Genomic DNA, 22,260 nt, shown 5'->3' on the forward strand with positions numbered 1-22,260 from the left:
GACTTGAAATTGGTAGAGCGAGTTTGTATCGCTGGACCTCGATAACACGGCTCCATCCCCTGATCGCTACTTTTGGCTTTATTTATGGATAGTGGAAAGAAGTAGAGACGTGTCATCCATCTTTATATACAATCTATGCTTTATCATAAGCAACTGGTAGGAGTACTACTCTAGAACTTAAAGTGTTAGGAAAGTGAAAGAGTCAAATATGAGCTAAGAAAAGAAGGAATAGGGATGTTTTCAACATACAGAAGAAGATATTAGAATAATGAAAGAAAGAAGACAATGCACGTTTTCGTTGAATGGCTACAGAGACATTGTCTGGTATGTTACTGCAGAGTAAGATGACAGGAGTAGGAAATAGAAATGAACACATCTCTGTTCTACAGTAATGATACCACCATAGACTGTATATAAAGAGGATACCACATAGCATTATTATTGAACAATACGTCAAGACTCTCAGAACTGCCCTTCAGATTTTTCACAGAGCTGACATATGGATTGTTCAAAGGTGTTTTACATTATTGATTGATATTGTATTTGGCCCTCATAGTGTGTGTACTACATAGCTTATCTTTTTATACAGTTTAAAGTGCTTCACAAATATAAGAAAACAAGTTAAAATACAGAAAAAAAAAATCAGGGAATGTGGTACAATTTTTAAGCTTTGATTTGAAAGAAGCCCTTGATTCAGCCTGGAACAGTAAAAATGCCCCTGAAACATGTAGGTTTTCAGTTTGCAAGTGGTTATGGCCTACATAGCCCCAGTCACTGATCACTGAACAACATGAAATGTAAAATTGAATTTTCACTTCACAGTGCTCTGCTGAATGTGGGATGGGTGTACAGACGAGAGGAGTCCTCTGTCTGACCAATCACATCAGCAGCCTTCCTCTGGAGGGGTGTGGCAGTCAGCGGCCTCCCGACACTCAGGTCTGCAACAACGGCCCCTGTGAGAATCGCATAGAGTGGTTCACAGGCCCCTGGAGCCAGGTATGAAGACGACAGGAAGTCACGCTTGGCTTAACGGTTGTCTGGAGTAACTAAATACAGGGGATTTTACAAAGACTTTACATTGACAATATCTCTCTCCTTTGCAATGCTTAATTAAATCCTTATGGTCTTGACCCAGTGCTCTGCAGAGTGTGGTGCAGGCAGCCAGCAGAGGTCAGTGGTGTGTCTGATGAGATCAGATGAAGGATTCTCCGTCATGCCACCGTACGAGTGCTCCTCTCTGGATCGACCCCTCAGTCAGCAGAGCTGCAACCTCAAGGACTGTGGTGTAAAGTGGTACCACACTGACTGGAGTGCTGTGAGTACGACATCAGACCATCTCAGCATGTGGTTCTTATTCTTTACTACTCTGAACAGGTGATTAATGGCCTGGATCGCTCCTGTAGTTTAAAACCTCTGTAGATGTTTGCTTGAATGCTTTGTTTACTAGTATGTGGTTTTGTACACACACACCCATCACAGTAAGGTTCAGTTAATCACGGATTACCACAAAACTTAGTACACGGATGTGGTTTGGGTCAGGATGCAGATCAGGGGGCTTATCAATAAATATTGTTCTTTAGTTTTCCAAGGGTCTCGGATCTTGATGAAAAAAATGAAATGAAATCGGTCATATGTAGGGAACTGATTTCTATGACTCTGTGACATTTTGTGCAGTTTGACTGTTTTAAGGAGACTGTTGGGCTTGTGCTTCACTGAGTGCCATTCTAGTTAGTTTGATTATTAACAGGATTACGCAAAACTGATTTCAATGAAATTTTGTGGAGGTGTAGGGAATGATCAAAAAGAGAATCCAGTATATTTTGGTACAGATCAGGAGGCAGATCCAGGAATTGTTCTTCACTTTCTTTAACATTGCGAGATTTTTTCAACATTTGGTTGATTTCTCAATCAAATATGTGTCACTTAATCAACTACAATCACATTTAATAAATAATAATAAACTCTACTCGAGAGTGGAGAATGGAGACGTGTCCTCAATGATGAGGACCATTGATCAGATTTAATTAACAGCTATGAAACAGCCTAACAACTGTTTCTGCACTGTTAGTGGTGCCCTGAAGTACATTCCCACGTCAAACCAGTGAGTAGAGCAAAAAAATAAATAAAAAAAACTGTATTTGTAGGATCCCATCTCTCCATAAGAAGCTAATTGAGAAAATAAGGTTTCAGTGCCTTTTAAATGTTTGGATATCGACATTAATCATGTTTGCACAATTGCAGCAGTTTCAGCACTGGAGCTTTTATTAACCTGTCCGCTGTCACCAACTCCTGTTCTTTCAGTGTTCAAAAACATGTGAGGGAGGTTTCCGTGTGCGGGAGGTGCGCTGCCTGTCTGATGACATGCTCTCCAGTGAGGGCTGCAATGAGCTGCAGAGACCAGCGGAGAAGGAGGACTGCAACCCAGAGCCCTGTATACCCAGCATAGGTCAGTCATCTAATAGCATGTTAGCTGGAATAGTACTCTCCTGGATGAATGCATTCCTATTGTATTGTGTCATCATTTGAAAGATTACTGCTGCCAGCTGAGAATCTTCAGGAATAAGGAGCAGATATTTTGTGTTCTATCTATCTCGCTCCTGAAAGACTGAACCAAAGTTGTATATCGAGCAAACCTCAAACTGTGTCCAACAGTAGAAGCTCTGGCAGCAATGGGGAGCTTTGAGTGTTGATAACTCTTCCATCCCTCTGTTTCCGTGTGTTTTCTTTGAATGAGCATCATACAATCATTTCTTTTTTTTTTTTTTGCTTCTTTTTGTTTCAGATGAGAACTGCAAGGACAAATACTTCAACTGCAACGTAGTGGTCCAGGCTCGCCTCTGTGTGTACGATTACTACAAGATGACGTGCTGCGCTTCGTGCTCACGTGTGACCCACAGACAGACGATTCACAGGGGCCGCAGCTAGCACTTTCTTCTTTTACCAGGGTCCCTCAGCTCCATGTTGGGGGCAGACTCTGAACCCGCCGCAGGCGTTCTGGTCCTGCGCTATCCCGGGGAGTGGACCGGCTGGGCCTTGCCTAAAATGGGCTAGATTTTCTTTTGCCAAGGATAGAAAGTGAAAAAGGAACATTTGTGCTGACTCTCTTGGAGACAGCTGCTTGGAGAAAGGCAGAGCTAAGAATAGTGGAGGACAGGGATTCAGTCAGTGGATAAACAGAGCCCTGTCGGGGTGAGAGAGATCAGTAGCAAACTGAGAAACCTACAAAAATGTATTTATGGATTATAACAACTCTCTTTTTTTGTTTCATGGGAAGCAGTTTGCAGCTGACCGAAGTGGATTACATATGAAGAGCATGTGTAAAAAGTTTAACATGGACTATGTATAGACTGTTTATGGTCTTTACTCCATAATGCTCAGATTTATGGCACAACGTCATATGAAGTTGGTCCAGTTTCACCTATAATCAACTATTTAACTTTGTTGACCAAAGATATGTAATATCTTACTGTGTATCCATGGTGCTGATCCTCGACACAGAATGGATCCACAATGAAAAATATCAGTTTGAATTCTCTGTGGCCCAGATAAAATGTCTTTCTGATACCTTGAGCAATCTGCAGACCACTCCCTGCACAGCCCTGAGGTGCTGCAGCCTTTGTAATATGATTGTATATATGTATGTATGTATGTATGGTGAAGTGAATCAGACAGTCCTCACAGCAGCTGAAGAGAGAAAAAGCTCTCTTTATTTATTTTTGTGGCTCCAGGGGAGGACACTGGTTTATCGGCCACCAGTGGCCCCTTCTTGGCTGTGGGGATGAAAACCTTTGTTGCGTTCCTCCACCAATCACAGCCCCTGAACTGAATGTAGGCATTCCACAGCCTGTTTGATGGTAGAAGCAGATGGTCAGAAATCCTAATGTATTTTTTTGGAGCGGTAAAAACAAACTTTACTTAGTATATATATATTATTTTCTTTTTGTTCCTGCGGGATATGATCATCCCAACATCACCAATCATAAGTATATAGAATTATCCATAGATTATGATTAATATTTGGTTGCACAGATAAATCAGTGGGAGTATTTTACAACTGGTATTGCAGGTTATATATGAGGTTTACATTCATATAAAACCGTTTCTTATGGAACAATATTCTGACCGAACTCAACTAAGCCAGCACACAGTACCTCTCGAGGGTTCAGCCTTTGTTGTATTCTAGCTGTTATCAGTTCCCTCCAAGAATCAACTTACCTCTGATACATAAGTACTGTATTTATCTATGTTTAAACAATCAAGAAGAGTGGAACTAAAATAAGAGAATCGTTCACTCTTCAACACGCGACTGGAACAAATAAAACATCAGAATTTGCCTTTTTTATTTTATTTCAAGTGTTCAGCAGTTGATCCTTATGTATTGTTCTTGAGATTCTTTGAAATAAACAGTTTTACTAACTATTTATAAACTCATCGGCAGTTTATCCTTGTGTGATTTAGCTTGAAGTCACAGTTGACATGGAGGAGGTGATGTATTTGATTGAAGTCATCCACCTAGAGGACAAAGACAGTATTACAGCAAACACATCCAGCAGAGGTTGCACTTATATCATATTCAATCCTGCGTCATCTATTGAGGAAGTGTCTTTCTTTCTGGTTCACAGAATCAAATATAATCTGAAGGGAATAATCTGGCTGGGCAAAGGTTTGTGGGGATGAAGGAGACTGTAGTGGACACAGTGTTTATTCTCATCCTGAGTGGATTAATGAAGAATTTACAATTCTACAATGACTTGGTGTAAAAGACTGCTGTTAAAAAATATCAATGAAAAGCCATAAAGATCATCAGTATTAATGCAGTTTGATCTGTGATCTAAATGGATTTAGAACTTTACATTTTTTTTAAATTGAAATAGGTTCAGAGTGTAAATTAAAAGGCTGCTATATACTGTAGTAGATGTCACAAAGAGCAAAGACCAGAAACAAGATTCTTTGTTTAATTAAATTACTTCACAAGTGCTTCCAAACTCCAAAACGGGGATTTAAATGAGTTCATCTTGAAAAAATCTAGTCTAGCCTCAAACTGTCAAAATCACCTCATATAATAACAAGAATTGTATTTAATTTGTTGTATTCAGAGGAACCTATGGTGCTGTCCTACCCACAGGAGTCTACGAATGAATGATAGGAGCTCAAATCCAGTGACCAGAGCAATATACCAGTGTGACTCCACAGAGTAAGCAGAGTAATTGAGAGCCAGAGACAACAAGCACCAGTATGCGCTGCAGAGTAAATATCACTCTAGTGAGTTGGCAGCGTGGCCTTTCTGGGATAACTTCCATGAATGCCATGAAAAACAAACATCCTGCATGTCATTATAATGAAAATCATTCTCGACACAATGACTTTGTGTCTCAAAATAACGATTGAGATAATAAGTGTGACTTTAGCTTTCAGGAAGTTTGGGAATAAAAAGGTTCCTGTCAATGGTTCCATAACTGTCAGGCTCCAAAATTCCACTGGAAGAAAAACAATCAGCTGCAAGGCTAGTGAAGGAAATTATGATAGTCAGCAGGATGAAAGCAGGATGTCAGCAGAAACCAGATTATTACATGAGAGAAACAAAATCAATCTTTGAATTCTGTTCAAATTCAGTCAGTCTCATACTCGGCTGCATGGAAGGTGGAGATTCACAGAAAAACTGCTCCGACACTTTGAGGGAGACCAGGTAGCTTTTTCTTTAGATAATAATAATAATAATAATTACTTATTATCTCCACTAAGGAGGAATGTTTTCACCCCTCTCCATTTGCTGGTTTAATCTGAGAGTTTTACTTTAGTGTCCTAGTGTAGGGAGGCATTAACATACTTTTTCTTTCTTAGCCCTGTTTGTGTTATTATGGCCCTCGGCCAGTAGATATGATGGGGCGGGGAGATGGAAGTTTGGTCAGCTCAGGCAGGAGTAGAGGCTATGGAAGAATTGTTTTCTCAAATCCTTGTGCATTCAGTGAACTTCAATGGCAAAATAATAATTATCAGTGGCAGTGAAAATAAAAATTACATTCACCAAATATACAGCAGCTGCACTGTATCTAACATGAGTTGAACTTTTTCTGACTTGTTGAATTGTAAATGTTGTGACTTATGTTCGAAAAGGAAAGTGTGGAGGAACACGTATCTCATGTCCTTAATCCGTCCTGAATCCACTTTTCTTGTCTTCTTTTGTCCTACATCAAATACAATGGTCATGTGATTATATGCAAATTGGCATTTCTGGGATTTGATGTTTTCTCTCACTTTTGGGCAAATACTTCTTGCTTTTTATCAATCAACTATTTCTCTTCAAAGATAGTCTATCGAGTGTCCAGGAAAAAAATACATTTTGAGTTTTATGAGCAAATTATGTGTGCAAATGCATCTGCCTACTCTGCACAGACAGGGGACACATTATGTGTATGTCATAAGTTGAGGTAAACCTTGAGCTTGGTGTGCAAACCTGACTAAGCCTAACTAAGAAAGCATGAAGTAAACAAATTGACCATTTTGTAATCTGGACGTGTTGATTATAAATCATGGACTCTGGCCTGTTGTTTTACTGATAAGACACAAAACACGTCTGACTCAGTCCAGACTCCACTGAAGATGAGACTCTAACCTCACAGTGTTTCATGGCTCAGTGATTTCTGCCTCATTCACTGAGTTTACAAGTGTATCAGTGAAGACACGGTCAGGTGGAGTGTGGTGTGGGTACTGAACCTGCAAATGATGCTCTCTGTGACTCTAACAGCGTAGATATGAGTTAACACAGGAGGTTGCCACACTAATGGATGGTACAATACGGGGAGGGGTCCTTGTTGTTTGTTCTGATCTGATATCCAGACCGTTATCTCCTGTGGTTCTCTCTCCCAAAGAGGATGCAATTTACTTGTTCTCCTCCCTCTGGTAGCTAATTTTTTTTACATACAGGCACCAAACTCAGCATTTCCAACAACAGTTGTCAATAGAAGTTTGCAAACATAGTAATGCTTTTATAGGGCATATGTTTTATCCTTTAGATTTCTTTTCTTTTCACCATAGTGGCAATATGGTGGCCCTTGTTTTTCTTAACAGTATTCTCAATACAACAGATGGAGATAAACAATGTAAGTTCTCTATAAGTGTTGCTATGATCTCCAAGTATTTCATGCCCCCCCCCCCCACATCTTAACCCATCACCCTACATGTTTTTATAAAACAATCCTTAGATATAACTAATGTGCGCATAATGTGACTAATGTAAACTTGAATCTGGTACTGAGCTGATGTCTTCTGTTATTATTTATTAGAAATTGTTGTGTATAAATGTGCCCAACATTGACTATTGTGAACTATGGTGTCTGTTTATGCTCACAAGTCAAAGTTGAAATAAACATATATATATATAAATGAACATAGCTCATGTCTCCACTTGGCTGTTAAATAAGTCTGTGTAAACCAATATCATTTTTATAAAATAATCTGCTGCACACAGTTTCAAATTAAAATGTTTAATTTGACAGGTCAAATCAATGTTTACAAAGAAACATAAAAGTAAGATTTATTTAAAAATACATTATTTTCCTCAGAAGCAGAGAAATAAACTCTGTTACTGGGTAGAGATTATCTACCCAGGGAGGAACTGCTGTCTCTATAAGCCAAACATGGCACTTCTGAAGATGAGGATTTGTTCTGGCTAAGAACAAGCGTGTGTAGCATAATCGCTACCATCCGACCTTAGAGAGCAGCAGTTCACTCCATGGCATGAAAGAGGTCAGTCTGCTAATAATCAATTATTTAGCATGGCTGCAAAGGATGTTATAAAACTGAAATAGCCCTTGATAGGAAAAAGGTTCCTACCTCTGCCTTAAAGTGACAAATGCTAAAATCACCATTATAAAGATAAGATATGGAAGTTTATGTTTTGCTTGATAGAAATCATACTTGTGTTGATTTTACTTCTTAAAGGGCTACATGTAAGTTTTTGTAATGTCATCCAAACAGCTGAATTTCTTTTCCACCCATATGTTATACTTGCACTATAGATGCACAAGGTGTTGCTTGTCTAAGTGCAGAAACACAATTGGATTGATTTGTTTCTCGTTTGGCTTGGTTGGCTTGTTCGGGGGAGGGTCAGGATATGTGTCATTCAACTGCCATATTTAATGTTACTAACACTTCTATCCAGGTTTTCTAACTTCTTCTTATAACATATCTGGCTTTGCTATCACCTTGTGATGTTACTTGTTCAAATTCTGTTGATAAGTACAGTTATTTCTCTACTGTTTTAAACCAAAATACTTACATATAGCACCTTTAATTATAATCTTGATTGTGAATGTTATGTGAGATATATGAGATATGAGAGTAATAACTTCATTTTTAATGAAGAACATTCTTTGTTTCATTGACCAGCTCAGATGTCAAGTCATTCACTGCCGACGACAGGGCTGAAGTTTTTTGCAGAGTCTGCCATGAAAGCCTCTATCTCCTCCACAGTGCGAGGGACGCAGGTCAGCAGTTCCATACCAGTTGCTGTCACTGCTATGTCATCCTCAATGCGAACCTGCACACAGCAGTGACACAGTAATTAGTTAAACATGTTAGAATTACACAACCAAATAAAACCGTGGTGGCAGACTGACCCCTCCAAAGCCTCGGAAGCGAGCCAGCACTTGGTTGTTGATGAAGCAGCTTTGGGTAGCGTCGGCCAGGGCCTGGTCCAGAAGGTGGTTGATGAAGTATATGCCGGGCTCCACAGTGAGGACCATCCTCTCCTGCACCAGGCGGCCCATTCGAAGACTCCTCAGTCCAGGCTCATTGATGCGCTCAACCCCCTGAGAAGCAGAACAATTTGTTACACCCAAGCTAGATAGATATAAGAAATACCTCAGTGTTAAACAGTATTGAGTATTTATATTTGCATTATGGATTGACTGAGGAGCGCAGGCACAGTTCTAGGAAACCTTTGAGTTTTTAGCTTAGACTTTCGGATCATTGCTTCAAACCTTTTGACCGAGATAAAGAGAAGCAGCTAATACTAGTTCATACTGTGATTTGAGGTCAATTGTGTGAGTCTATTGTTTGTCATGCATCTACAGAAGATGACTTTCATATTCAGCAATCATCTCACAAGGTACTCTATACACTGACACGTTCTGCAGTTGGTCAAGCAGCAGATCCACTGGAGCTCCTGTGGGTGATCTGTCTACTTGACAGAGGTGCATGAGAGAATAAAACCTGACACCATCTGTGTTCAGACTTTCCAGCTTCCCCTCTCCCTCACCCTGTACCTGTTCCTACAGCTTGGCCTCTTTCTGTTCCTAACTATTTTATTGATGACGCATCAGTATAGGAGAAACAGGAGTGTGTTCTCTTCTTGTGTCCTCTGGATGGTTGTTATGTGTTGCGATGTCAAGTATCTTTTGTCCTCACCTCAGGGTAGCCTCCAACGTCGTGCACATCAATGCCCAGCAGGTGTCCCAGTCCGTGGGGCATGAAGACGGCACCTAGGTGGACCGCCATCATGTCCTCCACACTGCCATTCAGGATGCCAATCTTCACCAGCTCCTCCAGGTGAACCCGGTCAGCCAGACGGTGCATGTCAGTCCACTTTACACCTTTAACACAAATAGCTTGGTTAATAAAGAACATTAATGTGTTTAAAGTGCGTGAGTTGATAATCTAAAAAGTTACTAAATATTTGGCAGATGCAAATAAAAGTAAAGTTATCATTAAGTTAAGCTGTACTGAAAACTACTGAGTAATTATTCAGGTAAAATACCACCACAGTGGTTATTATAAGACCAACAACAAAAAGATGAAATGTATCTTTACCATTTGCAGTTAAGATATGAGGGCAATAGATTAACGTCAACTTTTCAACACTTTTTTGTTGGTTAGTAAAGTGTTTAACTGAAAACAGATGATAACCTGGTTTGATGGCAGCCATGACGGTTTGGGAGGACTTGAGGACGGCCTCGTAGATTGCCCTCTGGTCTGGAGTGAACTTGCCGTTGGCTGGGAAGGAGCAGGTGATGTCTGATGAGTAGCAGTAGTACTCCCCACCCATGTCAAACAAACTGCAGGGGGCAAATTATCAGAGCGGATTCAATCAAAAATATTTCCGAAGTAGTTTTGGTTTGTGTCTAAAATGTTTTCTAGTATGTTTAAAGTGTAACTAATATCCACAGACTACTACAACACTGACGATTACAACTTTAGCAGAAGAGTAACAATTCCATTGAGAGTACTAAAGACTTTCTTTTATATGGGTCTGAGTTATGAAATATAATACCTATTCCCTCTTTTACTCCATCATCTTAAGAGCAAAGATAAAGACCAGCATTCTGCTGGTGGTGTCCACCTCTGCCCCTTCTATCATGCTGTCTACATTATGAATTATGACCTCCCTGCTCACTATGCCTTGCCCCAGAACACCATTTGGGCCATGTGCCCCCTATTTTGCATGTTTGTCGGTGGCAGAAAATCTTCTGGGAGCGGATACTTTTGTGGCACCCAAAGGAGATGCCAACAATGACGGTGCTAGCTGGGTAGAGCTGACGACTTAGACCACCCCCTCCCCAGTTTGGATGAAAGCTATGCATGGCGAGAGTCCTCTGACTCGATTTCATCCATTGCTGGCTTCTCTCCGAGTTTTTCTCTCTTTTCACTGGAAGAGATGGAGTGTGACTGGGGCTGATGTTCCTCTGTCACTCCTGCCTACCAGTTACCTGCCAGCCTTTAGGGCACTGGTGGGCTAAACTTACAGCGGTCAGCAGGAAAGTAAACTCCATACTTGACGGGTGCAGTGTCTGATCCTGGAAAGCTCAAGGCACCAGTCGCCCACTATTCAAGATTCAAGGGTTTATTGTCATATGCACAACAATTACATTTAGCAGTTGCTAAAAATGAAATGCTTAAGTCCCAGGCTGCCCTCAAGCCATGCTCAGAAATTACTCAAGGAAAAAATATAAATAGAATACAAAAAAATGAAATAAAATATATATAAAATAACAATAAACCTAATGTCCCTATCACCAGGGTGCAAGTTGACACAGAGCATTGTTTTGCCCCCCTGGGTTAACCTTTTTGGCAGACGTCAACCTAGTCTTCCATCTCCCAGTGATTAATCATCACCTTAGCAACTGCTCGACCAGTGTGCTGCTCGAATAGAAATGACTCGTCTCACTGGAGGGTCCACCAGAGAGCGAATAGAAGCTGAATCCCATTCTTGCCCAGATGTTGTGGGCCAGGTTCAGAGAAAACAATGACAACGGTGAGTTGTCTTTTTTGTGGGCAGATATCAGATTACTTCAGTATATGTGGACTTGATTATGGCTTGAAAACCCAATAGTGACAGCTCTTAGATGGGATCATAGAATCTTGGCTTACTATATGTAACCAATGATCTACAAACTGATGAAAGTAAAAGAAAAATCAGAAGGCTACTCACCACATGTCTCCATCCATGATTAACTTGTCATTGGGAGCCCCAGCATGGCCGTAGTGTAGAACAGAGGAATTATGGCCCCTGGGGTTGAACACACAATGCTTGAATTAAAAAGACATATACATATAACATGGTTACATATAACCACAAATGAATAACATCTACACTACATGGTGGTAATTGTGTTGAATGTGAAATTGTTTCCACAGAACCTGTAAATTATTTGAATAGTGTTTTTCAGGACAGCATCCTCCTTCATTTTCAAGCTTTTAATTTGCACAGGGAAGTAGTTTGCATACTCGACCACTAATCCCTTTGAGATGCTCATTACACATGGCCTTAAATACAAAAGGTCAGAGCGTGATTAGCAACGTCTCAAAATTCTTCATCCATAGTGATGCTGCTCGCTGGCAGTAACCAAACAACAGAGAGATAAGGGATGTGCAGTTTTGACAAACATTTATGTTTTCTAGTTGGCAGGGTTACACACTGCTGCTTCCTCTGCATTCTAAACTCTGATTGAGGTCAAGGCTTTGTAATTGCATTCAGAATGTGATCCTGTCAACATCTAACCTGAGATCCAACTGTTATTCCAATGGAGACTAAAGTAGGTCAGACATAAAGTTGGTAAAAAGCACGTACGTTCCACAGATACAGGTGTAGGAGGTGTGACGCATCCCTCCTTTAGTGTAGCAATAGTGCTGGAACAGGCTGGAAGCAAAAAAAGTCAGCTTTACATTTTCAGTTGCTTTTAAATAATTCATTAATTCATTCTTAAATCCTCACACGGTCAAGCACAGCAAATATCATTAATGTTTTATCGTAACAGAATTTTTAACATGACCTAAACTAAGTTCTTAATCAAGATGGATCATCAGTTTGATTTTGTTCCAGCACATAACTGCCTGAAATTGTATTCTATGCTCAATGAATCTTTGTTTTTGTTATATACCGATAGCACATATTAAAGCACAATGGACACCTGATAGGTCTGACATGGCTGTGTGACAGAAACGCCAGAGAAACTCTACCTGTAAAAATACTATAGAGAGTTGGACTGTGATAAAATGCCACTTACCTCTCCATTTCATATTCTTTATGTCCAGGCTTTACATGCTTCATGATCTGCAGTGAAAAACATGTTGATATATGTGGTTACCGAACTACTGGATAAATATTTTACTGAAAGAAGTGCACCAAAGAAAAGGTTTTCTGTGCGGACGTAATGGTACAGTGGCTCAAAATACTAAACCCTCTGTAAATCAGTTTGCAATGTTGATTACTTGCTGTTCACTTGAGCTTTATGTAGAAATGGTATTTGCATTAATGCAGTCTAGGCAGGTGAAGTTTTGTTATAACCCAATTAGTCTTCTGGTATCTTTCTCTCCTTGTTTATTTGATGCTGTTGCACTTCCTGTGTCATCTCCACTTTTAAAATAACAAAACTAAAAAATAGTCTGCAGCATTTATGCAAAGTGGATATAAAGAGTTCAAATGTCAGTGAGGGCGCCTGCAAGCAGATGCTGATTGGAGAGAACATTTTCTTGAAACATATAAGGAGAATGTCATATCTGAAAAACTACCAAAATTAGAGACTTTGGGGGCTCATGGGTAAAAACATACAACATAAAAACATCTGATCACACTGGTGATCAGTAGAATTAGTGAAATAACAGAGGAAAACAATATTGAATGCTCCCAGTGAATGATTTCAGAGACAGATAACACTGTGAGGTGAACTGCTGCTCCACCCCTAAAGGTTATTCATGGTAATAAAGTTAAATCCTGTGCACAAGAAAAATAAAAGCTTTAATGTTACAGCTTATTGGTAAAAGGCTATCTGTGTTAACTGCTGGCCTCTAAGCTACAGGGTGAAGTTAAAATCAATAACATTTAAACAGTTTACAGCCTCAGAGGATCCTGATGCCTTTAACTCAATGAGCCACTTGACACACTTTGATACTAAGTTTTTTTTTTAAATCAAGCTCTGAACTTAAAATTTCTCTGTATTCATCTTTTTATTATTTTAAAATTAAAATATACCAAGGTGAGTGTCCTGTCTGACAAAGAAGGAACTCACCATTTTGTGGGCTTCACTGGAAATCCTGTTGGTGTAGCGGAGGACCTCCAGCTCCATATCAGTCTTAATGAGACGGCTGCAGACACAGGCAGAAACATGAAGGCAGCTTAAGGAATGCAGTATCTATATCGTGAAATAGAAACATTTTCCAAATCCATCTCTTTATTACACGCTGCTGATGTAACACATCATTGTCTGGATGGAAGAATATGTTGTATCAAAACCAGCATGGACTTTTCAGCATTAATAGTGCCTTCTTGTTATCAGTCCTGTTAACATCTAAACCTGTTGAATTTTCCAATCAGGTGTTTAATGAGCAATACATAACTTTCCCAGTCTTTTAATGAACCTTTCCCAACTTTTTAAAACGGTATTGAAGGCATCAAATTGTGTGTATTTACAAAAAAATGATAGTATAAGTCTATCAGTTTGTCTCGTCTCTTGAATGTGGGTCAAACATTGACGGATTTAAAGGTTTAGGTTCTGACCCAACCTTTAGTCAACTTGCCAAAACTGCCAGAGTTCTAGCTGTGGCAGTCAGACCTAACCAATCACAATAGTTCCACTCACTACAGTGAAGCACTGGTGTAAAAATGTAACAGTCTCTGATTTTAATCTAAGCTCTAAAATCACTATTTTTGCGGGCTGATTTATTTATGTTCAAAAAACGGTATGCTGCACCTTAAATGACTAGAAATGAAAAACATACAAGAAAGTATTCAGGATTTCTATAACAATAGAAGCAAGTACATAACACAAGGCAGCGGTATCCAATAGTGAAAAATAGTCCTTTCAAAAAAAAGAGAACCATGCGAGCTGTGAAGAGAAGAGGGGGCAAAGGGTTCAATCAAGTCCTTCTCCTCAGGAGGTGTGCCTGAACAGCATTACTCCTTATTTCAGAAAATGTCAATTCATCTGGAGGCTGCAAACTCTAATGCCAAGGACGAGCAGGCAAGCACGAAGTCCATTACAGCCGTGAACACCGACTTCTGACTCTTAGAGGGAAATAAAAGCCCACATTTCTGATCTCACACACACAATAACCTGACTGGGCAGCTGCAATTACAGAGGTTTGTGTATTTAATCAGAATCTGACTGAAAAATGAAAAATGTTATAAGACTAATTTAAAATAACTTACCATTCCACAATGACTGGGTGTAAGAGAGTGTTGTTTACTTGGAACCTGATTTTAAAAGATGTAACAAGAAACAGCACAATTATAGATATATAATGCAATCTGATGCTAATGGTTATTTCAACTTTGAAAATAAGAACAGAGACTTTTCAAAGCAGTTAAGGTCAGAGTGTCGAGGAGATACAATAATGAAATATATGCAGTTAAAAAAAGAACAAAGACTAGTGTGAAGGACAACAGTAACATTACATTCATTCATAACTCACAAACAAAGGCTTAATTTAATTACAGTGTGTTCAGAAATAGGTTAATCTGCAGCAGCCAGTGTGCATAAGAGTCTTCTGTATCCTTGGTGGTTAAAGACCCCCCCCCAGTAAAAGAAAGTACAACGATGTTCATGCAAATTGATGGCAAATAAACATACCCACTAATTCCTTCAAAGGAGGCTTCACGGCAGATGCTCCCACTGTCTGTATTCTGTCCTCGCTGCATGGAAGGAAAAACAAACAAAATCACCACCAACTGCATTTTAACAGAGCAGGAGGCTGGTTTATATTCAAGTTCACACATGAATTATCACACTGCATCTTTAGCAGCTGATCAATAGCTGATATTTTTGTGGCTATGAAACTGAAATATTTCTGTTTATTTTTGAGATGATGAATAATTAAGCTGGCTGTTAAGATAAAGTAAGAGGAGATGGGGTGAAGCACATTTAACAAAAGTTTTTACAGGCTTCCATTCCTAGAGAGGATTTTTTTAAATACTCACACCTCACTCAATTAGTTGATCTTGTGATCAGTCATCTGATTTCTAGTAAATGTATCAAACTTTCCTTTCCTCCGCAAAATCCTGGAATGAGCTGTTGCTGCCCAACTCCATCAGCTCCTGTCTGGACATGAGCTCTATTAACCCTTTCAATCCACCTTCAGAACACACTACAGCTCAGAGTGCCCTCATCATCAATGACCTCCTCATCGCTGCCGATTCTGGTCATATGAGAATCCTCTCCACTTCCTTCGACACAGTCTCCTCAACTGTGTATCCAAATATCTTGTTCTTACTGGTGCTGCCTTCTACTTGTTTCACTCTGAACTCTCAGAGAAACAGAAAACAGTTTGTTGCCATTGTAGGCTACAAGTCCACCAAATCCTCAGTCCACAGGTGTACCCCAGGGCTGTGTTCTTAGACTCCTCCTCTTCAACATCCACATGCTCCCCCTTGGACAGATTATCCACCACCATGGTCTAAACTTCCATTTCTATACTGATGACACACGGCTTTATTTCAAAACCAAACACAATTAAGTCCTGCATCCTTTCCAAAACCCTCCCCCTCACCAATAAATTCCTCCATGACCTAAGCCCTCAGTGCCTGTCTGACCTCTTCCAATGTTATATGTTCCATCCTGAAACCTACTGTCCTCAGGTTTGGATCTACTCACCACACCCCATACTAGCCTGAGCCCCTATTGTGATAGGATATTAAGTAGGCGGCACACAACCTTTCAAGGTGCTATATAAGTTATTACTTATATTATAACACTAGCTGTAATCAGATAGGAATAAGTGATGCAAACCAGTGTTAGGAGCACTGCTGGAGTCAGCTTGGTCAGGACATCAACAATCTGAAGGGAAGCAGAGAAGAAGTGATTAGTAGACTGAGACAAACAATAGAGAAGCAGAAACAACAAACATCATCCCTCTTCTACTCTCAGGCAGCAGAATAAAGGTCACTCTGGCAGACGCCATTGTGGCTACGTGGTCTCAGGTTCTCTGCAGCACGCAGACCTCAAGCGACATTAGTTCTCCTCTGCTAAAAGACTAAATGTCAAGATTCCTAACCACAGACACAGTGGTGATTCTGGAGGATTGTTTTTATTTATTAAAACTGGCTTCTTAAAAGAATTGAATCAAAGTGCCTAAATTACCTATAATACAAGAATAAGTGTTGTGATTGAAATTATTTAACTAGTGGTCATTTTAATATCAAAAGTTTTGCAATTAGTTTTTACAATTAGAGACTTTAGAGATTTAGCCTTTTTGAGTTCTAGATATATTCTATATCCAAATAAGATTTATTCATATTTGAAGTTGAATTAAACACACTTGTAAGTTAAGTAAAACCAGAATGTGGAGCTTTCTGTGCAGATAAATGAGTTTTTTTTTAAACTATAATAAAACTACAATCAATGCAAAGACTTCAATTAAAGATAAAAGATAAATTTGAGATCACATACGACTTGCTGAACAACGTTTTTCCTGAAGATGTTGTCAAGAGATGAGATACAGGATCTGTTAACTGGTGATTAATGAGTAGATCCAACACTGCACACTGATGAATTGTTCCAACAAATGTATTTTCAGTATGGTGGTACACGTGCTTTGGGAGAGCTCAGCTACTTACACATTCCCTCATGCAATGAACTGTCCCCCCAGAGCTTTTACATCATAATGTCCAAAACATCTAATCTAATGCAAACACAAACAGGCCTCTATATTCAAATGTCTATGTTGATTTCTGTTTTAATTCTTTTGAATCACAGGTTTAGTTGAGGAGATGAAAATGATGCAGGTCCAGTGTTTTTGCTGCCACTGATCTTTTTCTTTGACAAGAGAAGAGAGGACGACTTTCACCTTTAAAACAGTCTGTGGAGGCACTAATGTCATTTCCTGTGAGATCGTAGCTCTGTGACTTAACATCAAGGTTCAGTTACGGCACAAGAAAAAGGTCACACACCCGAAGAAGGACGCACACAAACAGACAGACTTACATCACAGGCATATTGCACGTCATCAACCGCGTACTTCTCCTTGAAGTGCTCTTTCTTAAAGATCCTGTCAACAGATGCAAAACACAAAAGTGGAAAAGAAGAGTTGAATAAACAGTAAAAGACAAAAATAGATGTTATAGTTTAGGAAAAATTGACAGAACTTTGTGTTTAGGAGAAAGCAAGGCTGGGCCATATGGCCAAAAATCAAGATACAAATGTATAATTATCACAATAAATATCACAAAATTATTATTTTTTAGTTTAAAGACTAATTTATGCTGCTGATTTAAGGTTTTATTTATTCATACAGCACCTTTAATACATAAAACGCAGCTCAAAGTGCTTTACAATAAAATCAATGAAATCAAAGACATGAAATAAGAGATCAGTAAGAACATTTAAGCAATAAATAAAAAAAATAAATCAAAATAAAAAAGATCAAATGAATTAAAAGCACAATATTAGAAATAGGTCTTGAGTTGTTTCTTAAAACTGTCAACAGAAGAAGCTTGTCTGATGTGTGGTGGGAGTTTGTTCTAAACCTTTGGTGCATAGCAAGAGAAAGCTGCTTCCCCAGGAAGTCCAACTAATGATGAACTCAGCACATTAAAGTGCTGATCAAGTTACTCCTGATTGAAAATGGCTTTTATTACAGAGAACAATAATATGAGGTTTATTCATGAAGGATAAGCAAACGTGACACAGTTGAGAGTCTGCGGGTTATTTCAACATCTGTGTGTCCTGTGTTTTCATCGCTCAAGATTCACACAAACACTAGGAGGTCTGGAACAAAGCATACACCATTTATATTCATCTAAAACCTGAATTCACAGATTCTTCTGATGCAACTTGAGCTTTTTGCTAAATTTAATATCAAATTAAATTATTCTTGTTAATCGACAATTGTATGTAATTTTTTAATAGAACTTTGGGCATTTTGGAAAACGATGAATCATTTCCAAAACAAGCAATAAGTAAATCTGAAAGTAAATATCACTTATTTGATTTGAGCACTGTGTCCAGTGTGTGTGCTAAAAAGTGCAGTTAGTGTCGTTAGATATATCACTATGGTGATTTGGGTCATGACAAAATCCTTAAAGGAATTTTGGCTTCATTTTGGATGAACTTAAAACAAACTTAATCCAAGTGTGTAGCAAATGACTTCATCAACCCTGTCGAGCTCACAGCACTGCAGTAGATGTACACAGCTCTGTGAGGATTGGTGGGACTCACTCTCCCATCCAGGTGGCATAGCTCTCAGGCAGTTTTGGAACGAAAAGGATGGATTTCCCAGAGTCCACATCAATGGCACCGTAACAGTCAGGCTCAGTTACTCCAAAGGCCCAGTGGAAGAAGGACTCCTGCAGAAGGGAAACAATCAGCTGAAAATGTAACAGTCAGCTAAAGGAAAGCAGGGTGTCAGCTTATTGTGGTCAGAAAACTGCTTTTCTGTAGGGTGCCTGCAAATATTTTGACACAGTGAGGAAATTAGAGCTTTCCCTTAGCACTGACTGACAATGAAACAGTGCAGTTGGTAATTTATTACATTCATTTTTGTTACTGATAAAGTTATTTTAATCATATAGGTACATTTTAAAACCACTAGTCTCCAGGCAGACTTGGGCACAAGATCGGTAGTTACTTCTTTAGCTGTGCATGTTACAGTGATAAGCATACAGGCAGAAACACCTGCATCAACCGTGGATGATAAATAATTCAAATAGGCAACCCCCACCCCAGGACACCCACCATAGAAAAACATGAAGAATTTCACCGATTGCACAGACAGGGTACACCCTCATAAAACAGGCTACTTCAGGAAAGTAAAGATATCACAGTAAGGATCAAATAACAATACACATAAACACCAGGACATGCAGATGGGACATTCATTCACTTATTCAGTGGCTTGGGACCAACATGGTTCATAGATAGAATATTAATTACGAGACCTTGCCCCCACACCTCAGCCTTAGTTTTCAATATTGTCAACAATCAAAGACAACCTACCTGTCTGAAAAGGACGTCTGTGTCAGTGCAGTACCTCTGTGTCTGCTCTCCGCCCTGCAGCACCACCACTGACTTTGGCACCACTCCGTCTTTAGCTTTCAGCCCTTTGCAGAGTCTTTGTCGGTTCTCTGCAAAAAGGGCAGCAGACACCCTCAGGGTGTCATTACCCAGCCAGTAGACAGGTCTGAGAGGACAGGGAGACAGGGGATGGGTGGCAGAGTCATTAGAGAGACTGGGTTTTAGGTCTAGATTAGGATTTAAACCATAGATTATTTATAATTTATGTGAGACTAAAAAGTCATAGAAATGTACAACTGACTATTTATAACACAGGGACTATTTTACTTTAAAGCAAGTTCATGTGATGGCCACTGCGAGAATTAGCTGAACGCAGAAGGGACATTTCTCACATTTTGTTTATTTAGTTATTCCACATTAGAAAATAAAGCCGGAGCTAAATCCAATCATGATGGAGAAAAACATTCTCAGGGTTTGGTGGTTTTGATTCAAATTATACGGATAGGCATAAACACTGACCCCAACACAGACATATAGAGATAAACAGCCAAAGGTACTTATATGTGTTACTTGCTGTCCAACCTAAAAATCTGTACCCTTTTTTTCTACTTCACTGTAGTAAATACAGCTTACACAGCTCTACTTAAAAATAATCCTCTTCATTAAAATCATAGGCGCTGCAGTAAAAATTGACATTGTATTATTAGTTCAATCTGGAGGAAATCCCCAGGATGTGGTCAGGAGGTTTGAGCCTTCAGACTGACTTCAGACATGGATCATGAAAGATCAGCAACCTTGTAACTGAGAGCTGTTGGTCATAAATCTTAGACTCTGGTTGTGCTTTCAGTGATAAGATAAAAATAATACATGGTATCTGATCGACCGTATCAAAGGTTAATCCATAACTTCACAGCATTTCATGGCTCATGTGTTTCTGTATCATTCACTGTTGGCTGAGTTTACCAGTGTTACTGTGAGGATTAGCCACAGTGGTGTGTCAGTGAGGTCTCTATAAAACTAGGTTAATGTTTGTCTCTGGTGTTGTTCTGGATTACATAATGCCGTGATTTCTGCTTCTTATTAGCTCCATTCTTTGCAACCTGAGAAAAGCACATATCTTATGTCTGCTGACATTTTTTTTATCATTAATCACATCAGATTACATGCATCTTAACCTAATGATCAGTGTCTGTTGTGTTGTGATGGCAAGAAGATAACTATTGTTCTGAAGCGACTCTAAATACATAACACATAATTATACTGTTGCTTTTTTAATCATCATTTCATTGTTTTAAAGTGAAGGCATGGACATTATAACCAGCGTAAAACACACATGCATACATAAATAACAAATTAATTAGAAATAAGTAAGATATATCACAGGGGTCCAGGAGTCTAATCTAGATATAGCCTCTTCCTGAGGATCCTAAAAGACAAAACATTCTCCATAATAACATTCTTTAAAGATCACATTTCCTGACGTGTGTCTTCGAAAGCAGCTTCAGGTTCATATACCAGTTTAAAAATAGAAACCTGATTTTAAACAAAATGTCTGAGCAGTCAAACATTGAACTGAGAGCTGGTTCCAGTCTCTGGTTTAACAAAGTGATGGTTCAGCACATCATGGACAAAGTGAACTAGTCACCATGCTGCTGTCAGTTCAAAGTATCTTTCTAGTATCGATCTCTCTGTCGATCCTTCACATGTGGATGTTGATGTGGTCTGACAGTGAACATGTTAAAGACTATCATCTGACTCTACCATCTACATGCTGTGTTCCAGGTAAAGTGAGTGGAGTCAGAGCAGGGGACTCACTGTGGAGCAGCAGCCATGTTGATTCCGGGTCCAGGATGTCACGTGCTGACGGGGCTCACGTGAGTTTTGTTCTCCTGTGACGCTGATCAGCTGACGTGGCGCCGTGCTGCGTTTAAGCAACATGGGACATATCACCTTCAAACGAGACGTAGTGTTGTAAACTGACTCGTGAGGCTTTTGTAGGATTGTTTTCCCAAAGTCGGCTGTTGTTTACAGAGTGCTGCAGTCAGCAGGAGCAAATACCACTGTATAAATATATTGAGAAGAAACACGAAAACAATACAGGTCGACTGGGCTGTCCTGAAAATACGAGCTCTCCCTAAATGTCACACAGAATTTGTATGGAACCCTAATTATAGACTGTATATAAAAACTAACGTTGGGATTCAACATAAACTATTGAGTTATTTTTTAAATTGTATTTATACTTTATCAAAAACTGCATGTTGGGCAATCCACACTCTACTGTAGCACAACAAATATTTCCTCAGAAATTTGATAACGTCAGATAAACTCTTGCTTTATAAAATATGGTAAAATATATATTTCTGTATATTATTATGTATTATTACATTTCTTTTTTTCAATTGTTCAGTGGTGTGATTTTTTGTGTGTTGCGTCTCTATATTTATTAATAAATACTTTTATAGTTACTTTTTTGTGTGTTGCGTCTCTATATTTATTAATAAATACTTTTATAGTTACTATATATATAGTCTGTTTTACACTAGTATATTCCTTTTAGTATTGAAACAATACAGTAGCAGCAAACAAGGAGATTCAACAGATTACAGAAAAATAACAACAATAATAATAATAAATGCAGGTGAACAGGTGCAGAAAACAGAAAAGTGAAATTATACATTTATCCTTATTATTAACGTGTTCTATAATCTACAGGGAACAGTAAATTGTGTTCACATTTTAACACAGCAGACATGGGGAGACACTATTATTTATTAGAGTTTTTCAAACAATGTGACTTTCTTTATAAACCATTGCA

The 22,260-nt window shown here is 39.0% G+C and overlaps 2 protein-coding genes across 5 annotated transcripts in view; one reads left to right on the plus strand and one right to left on the minus strand.

The window, feature by feature from the left end:
* Positions 1–4,427, plus strand: part of LOC109624789 (thrombospondin type-1 domain-containing protein 4) — a 46,989-nt gene extending 42,562 nt beyond the window's left edge. For all 4 annotated transcript variants that reach the window (XM_020079704.2, XM_069511006.1, XM_069511040.1 and 1 more), the window contains 4 exons: positions 823–996; positions 1,136–1,315; positions 2,302–2,446; positions 2,783–4,427. In XM_020079704.2, coding sequence (XP_019935263.2) covers positions 823–996; positions 1,136–1,315; positions 2,302–2,446; positions 2,783–2,925 — 642 coding nt within the window. In that variant the 3' untranslated portion in view covers positions 2,926–4,427. The remainder of the gene's footprint in view (positions 1–822; positions 997–1,135; positions 1,316–2,301; positions 2,447–2,782) is intronic.
* Positions 4,428–7,468: 3,041 nt separating this feature from the next.
* On the minus strand, positions 7,469–21,389 carry pepd (peptidase D). The gene is made up of 15 exons (XM_069511178.1): positions 21,258–21,389; positions 19,425–19,608; positions 18,648–18,775; positions 17,415–17,478; positions 16,221–16,268; positions 15,066–15,127; positions 14,645–14,689; positions 13,506–13,581; positions 12,504–12,550; positions 12,068–12,136; positions 11,429–11,506; positions 9,907–10,055; positions 9,409–9,593; positions 8,619–8,810; positions 7,469–8,539 (listed from the first exon to the last, which is right to left on the minus strand). The coding sequence occupies exons 1-15, from the start codon at positions 21,272–21,274 to the stop codon at positions 8,402–8,404; spliced, it is 1,482 nt and encodes a 493-aa protein (XP_069367279.1). The 5' UTR covers positions 21,275–21,389; the 3' UTR covers positions 7,469–8,401.
* Between the last annotated feature and the right edge of the window lie 871 nt (positions 21,390–22,260).

The sequence above is a fragment of the Paralichthys olivaceus genome, chromosome 1 (genome assembly GCF_024713975.1).
Source record: "Paralichthys olivaceus isolate ysfri-2021 chromosome 1, ASM2471397v2, whole genome shotgun sequence".
Classification (NCBI taxonomy): Eukaryota; Metazoa; Chordata; class Actinopteri; order Pleuronectiformes; family Paralichthyidae; genus Paralichthys; species Paralichthys olivaceus.

What these genes read in the sequence shown, in the direction of transcription:
- pepd (XM_069511178.1), bottom strand. An exon ending in CAGACGTCCTTTTCAGACAG is followed by an intron (nt 18,776 to 19,424) that starts GTAGGTTGTCTT and finishes TCCCTTCTGCAG; the next exon opens with GAGTCCTTCTTCCACTGGGC. An exon ending in CACCCAGTCATTGTGGAATG is followed by an intron (nt 13,582 to 14,644) that starts GTAAGTTATTTT and finishes CTGTGTCTGCAG; the next exon opens with CCGTCTCATTAAGACTGATA.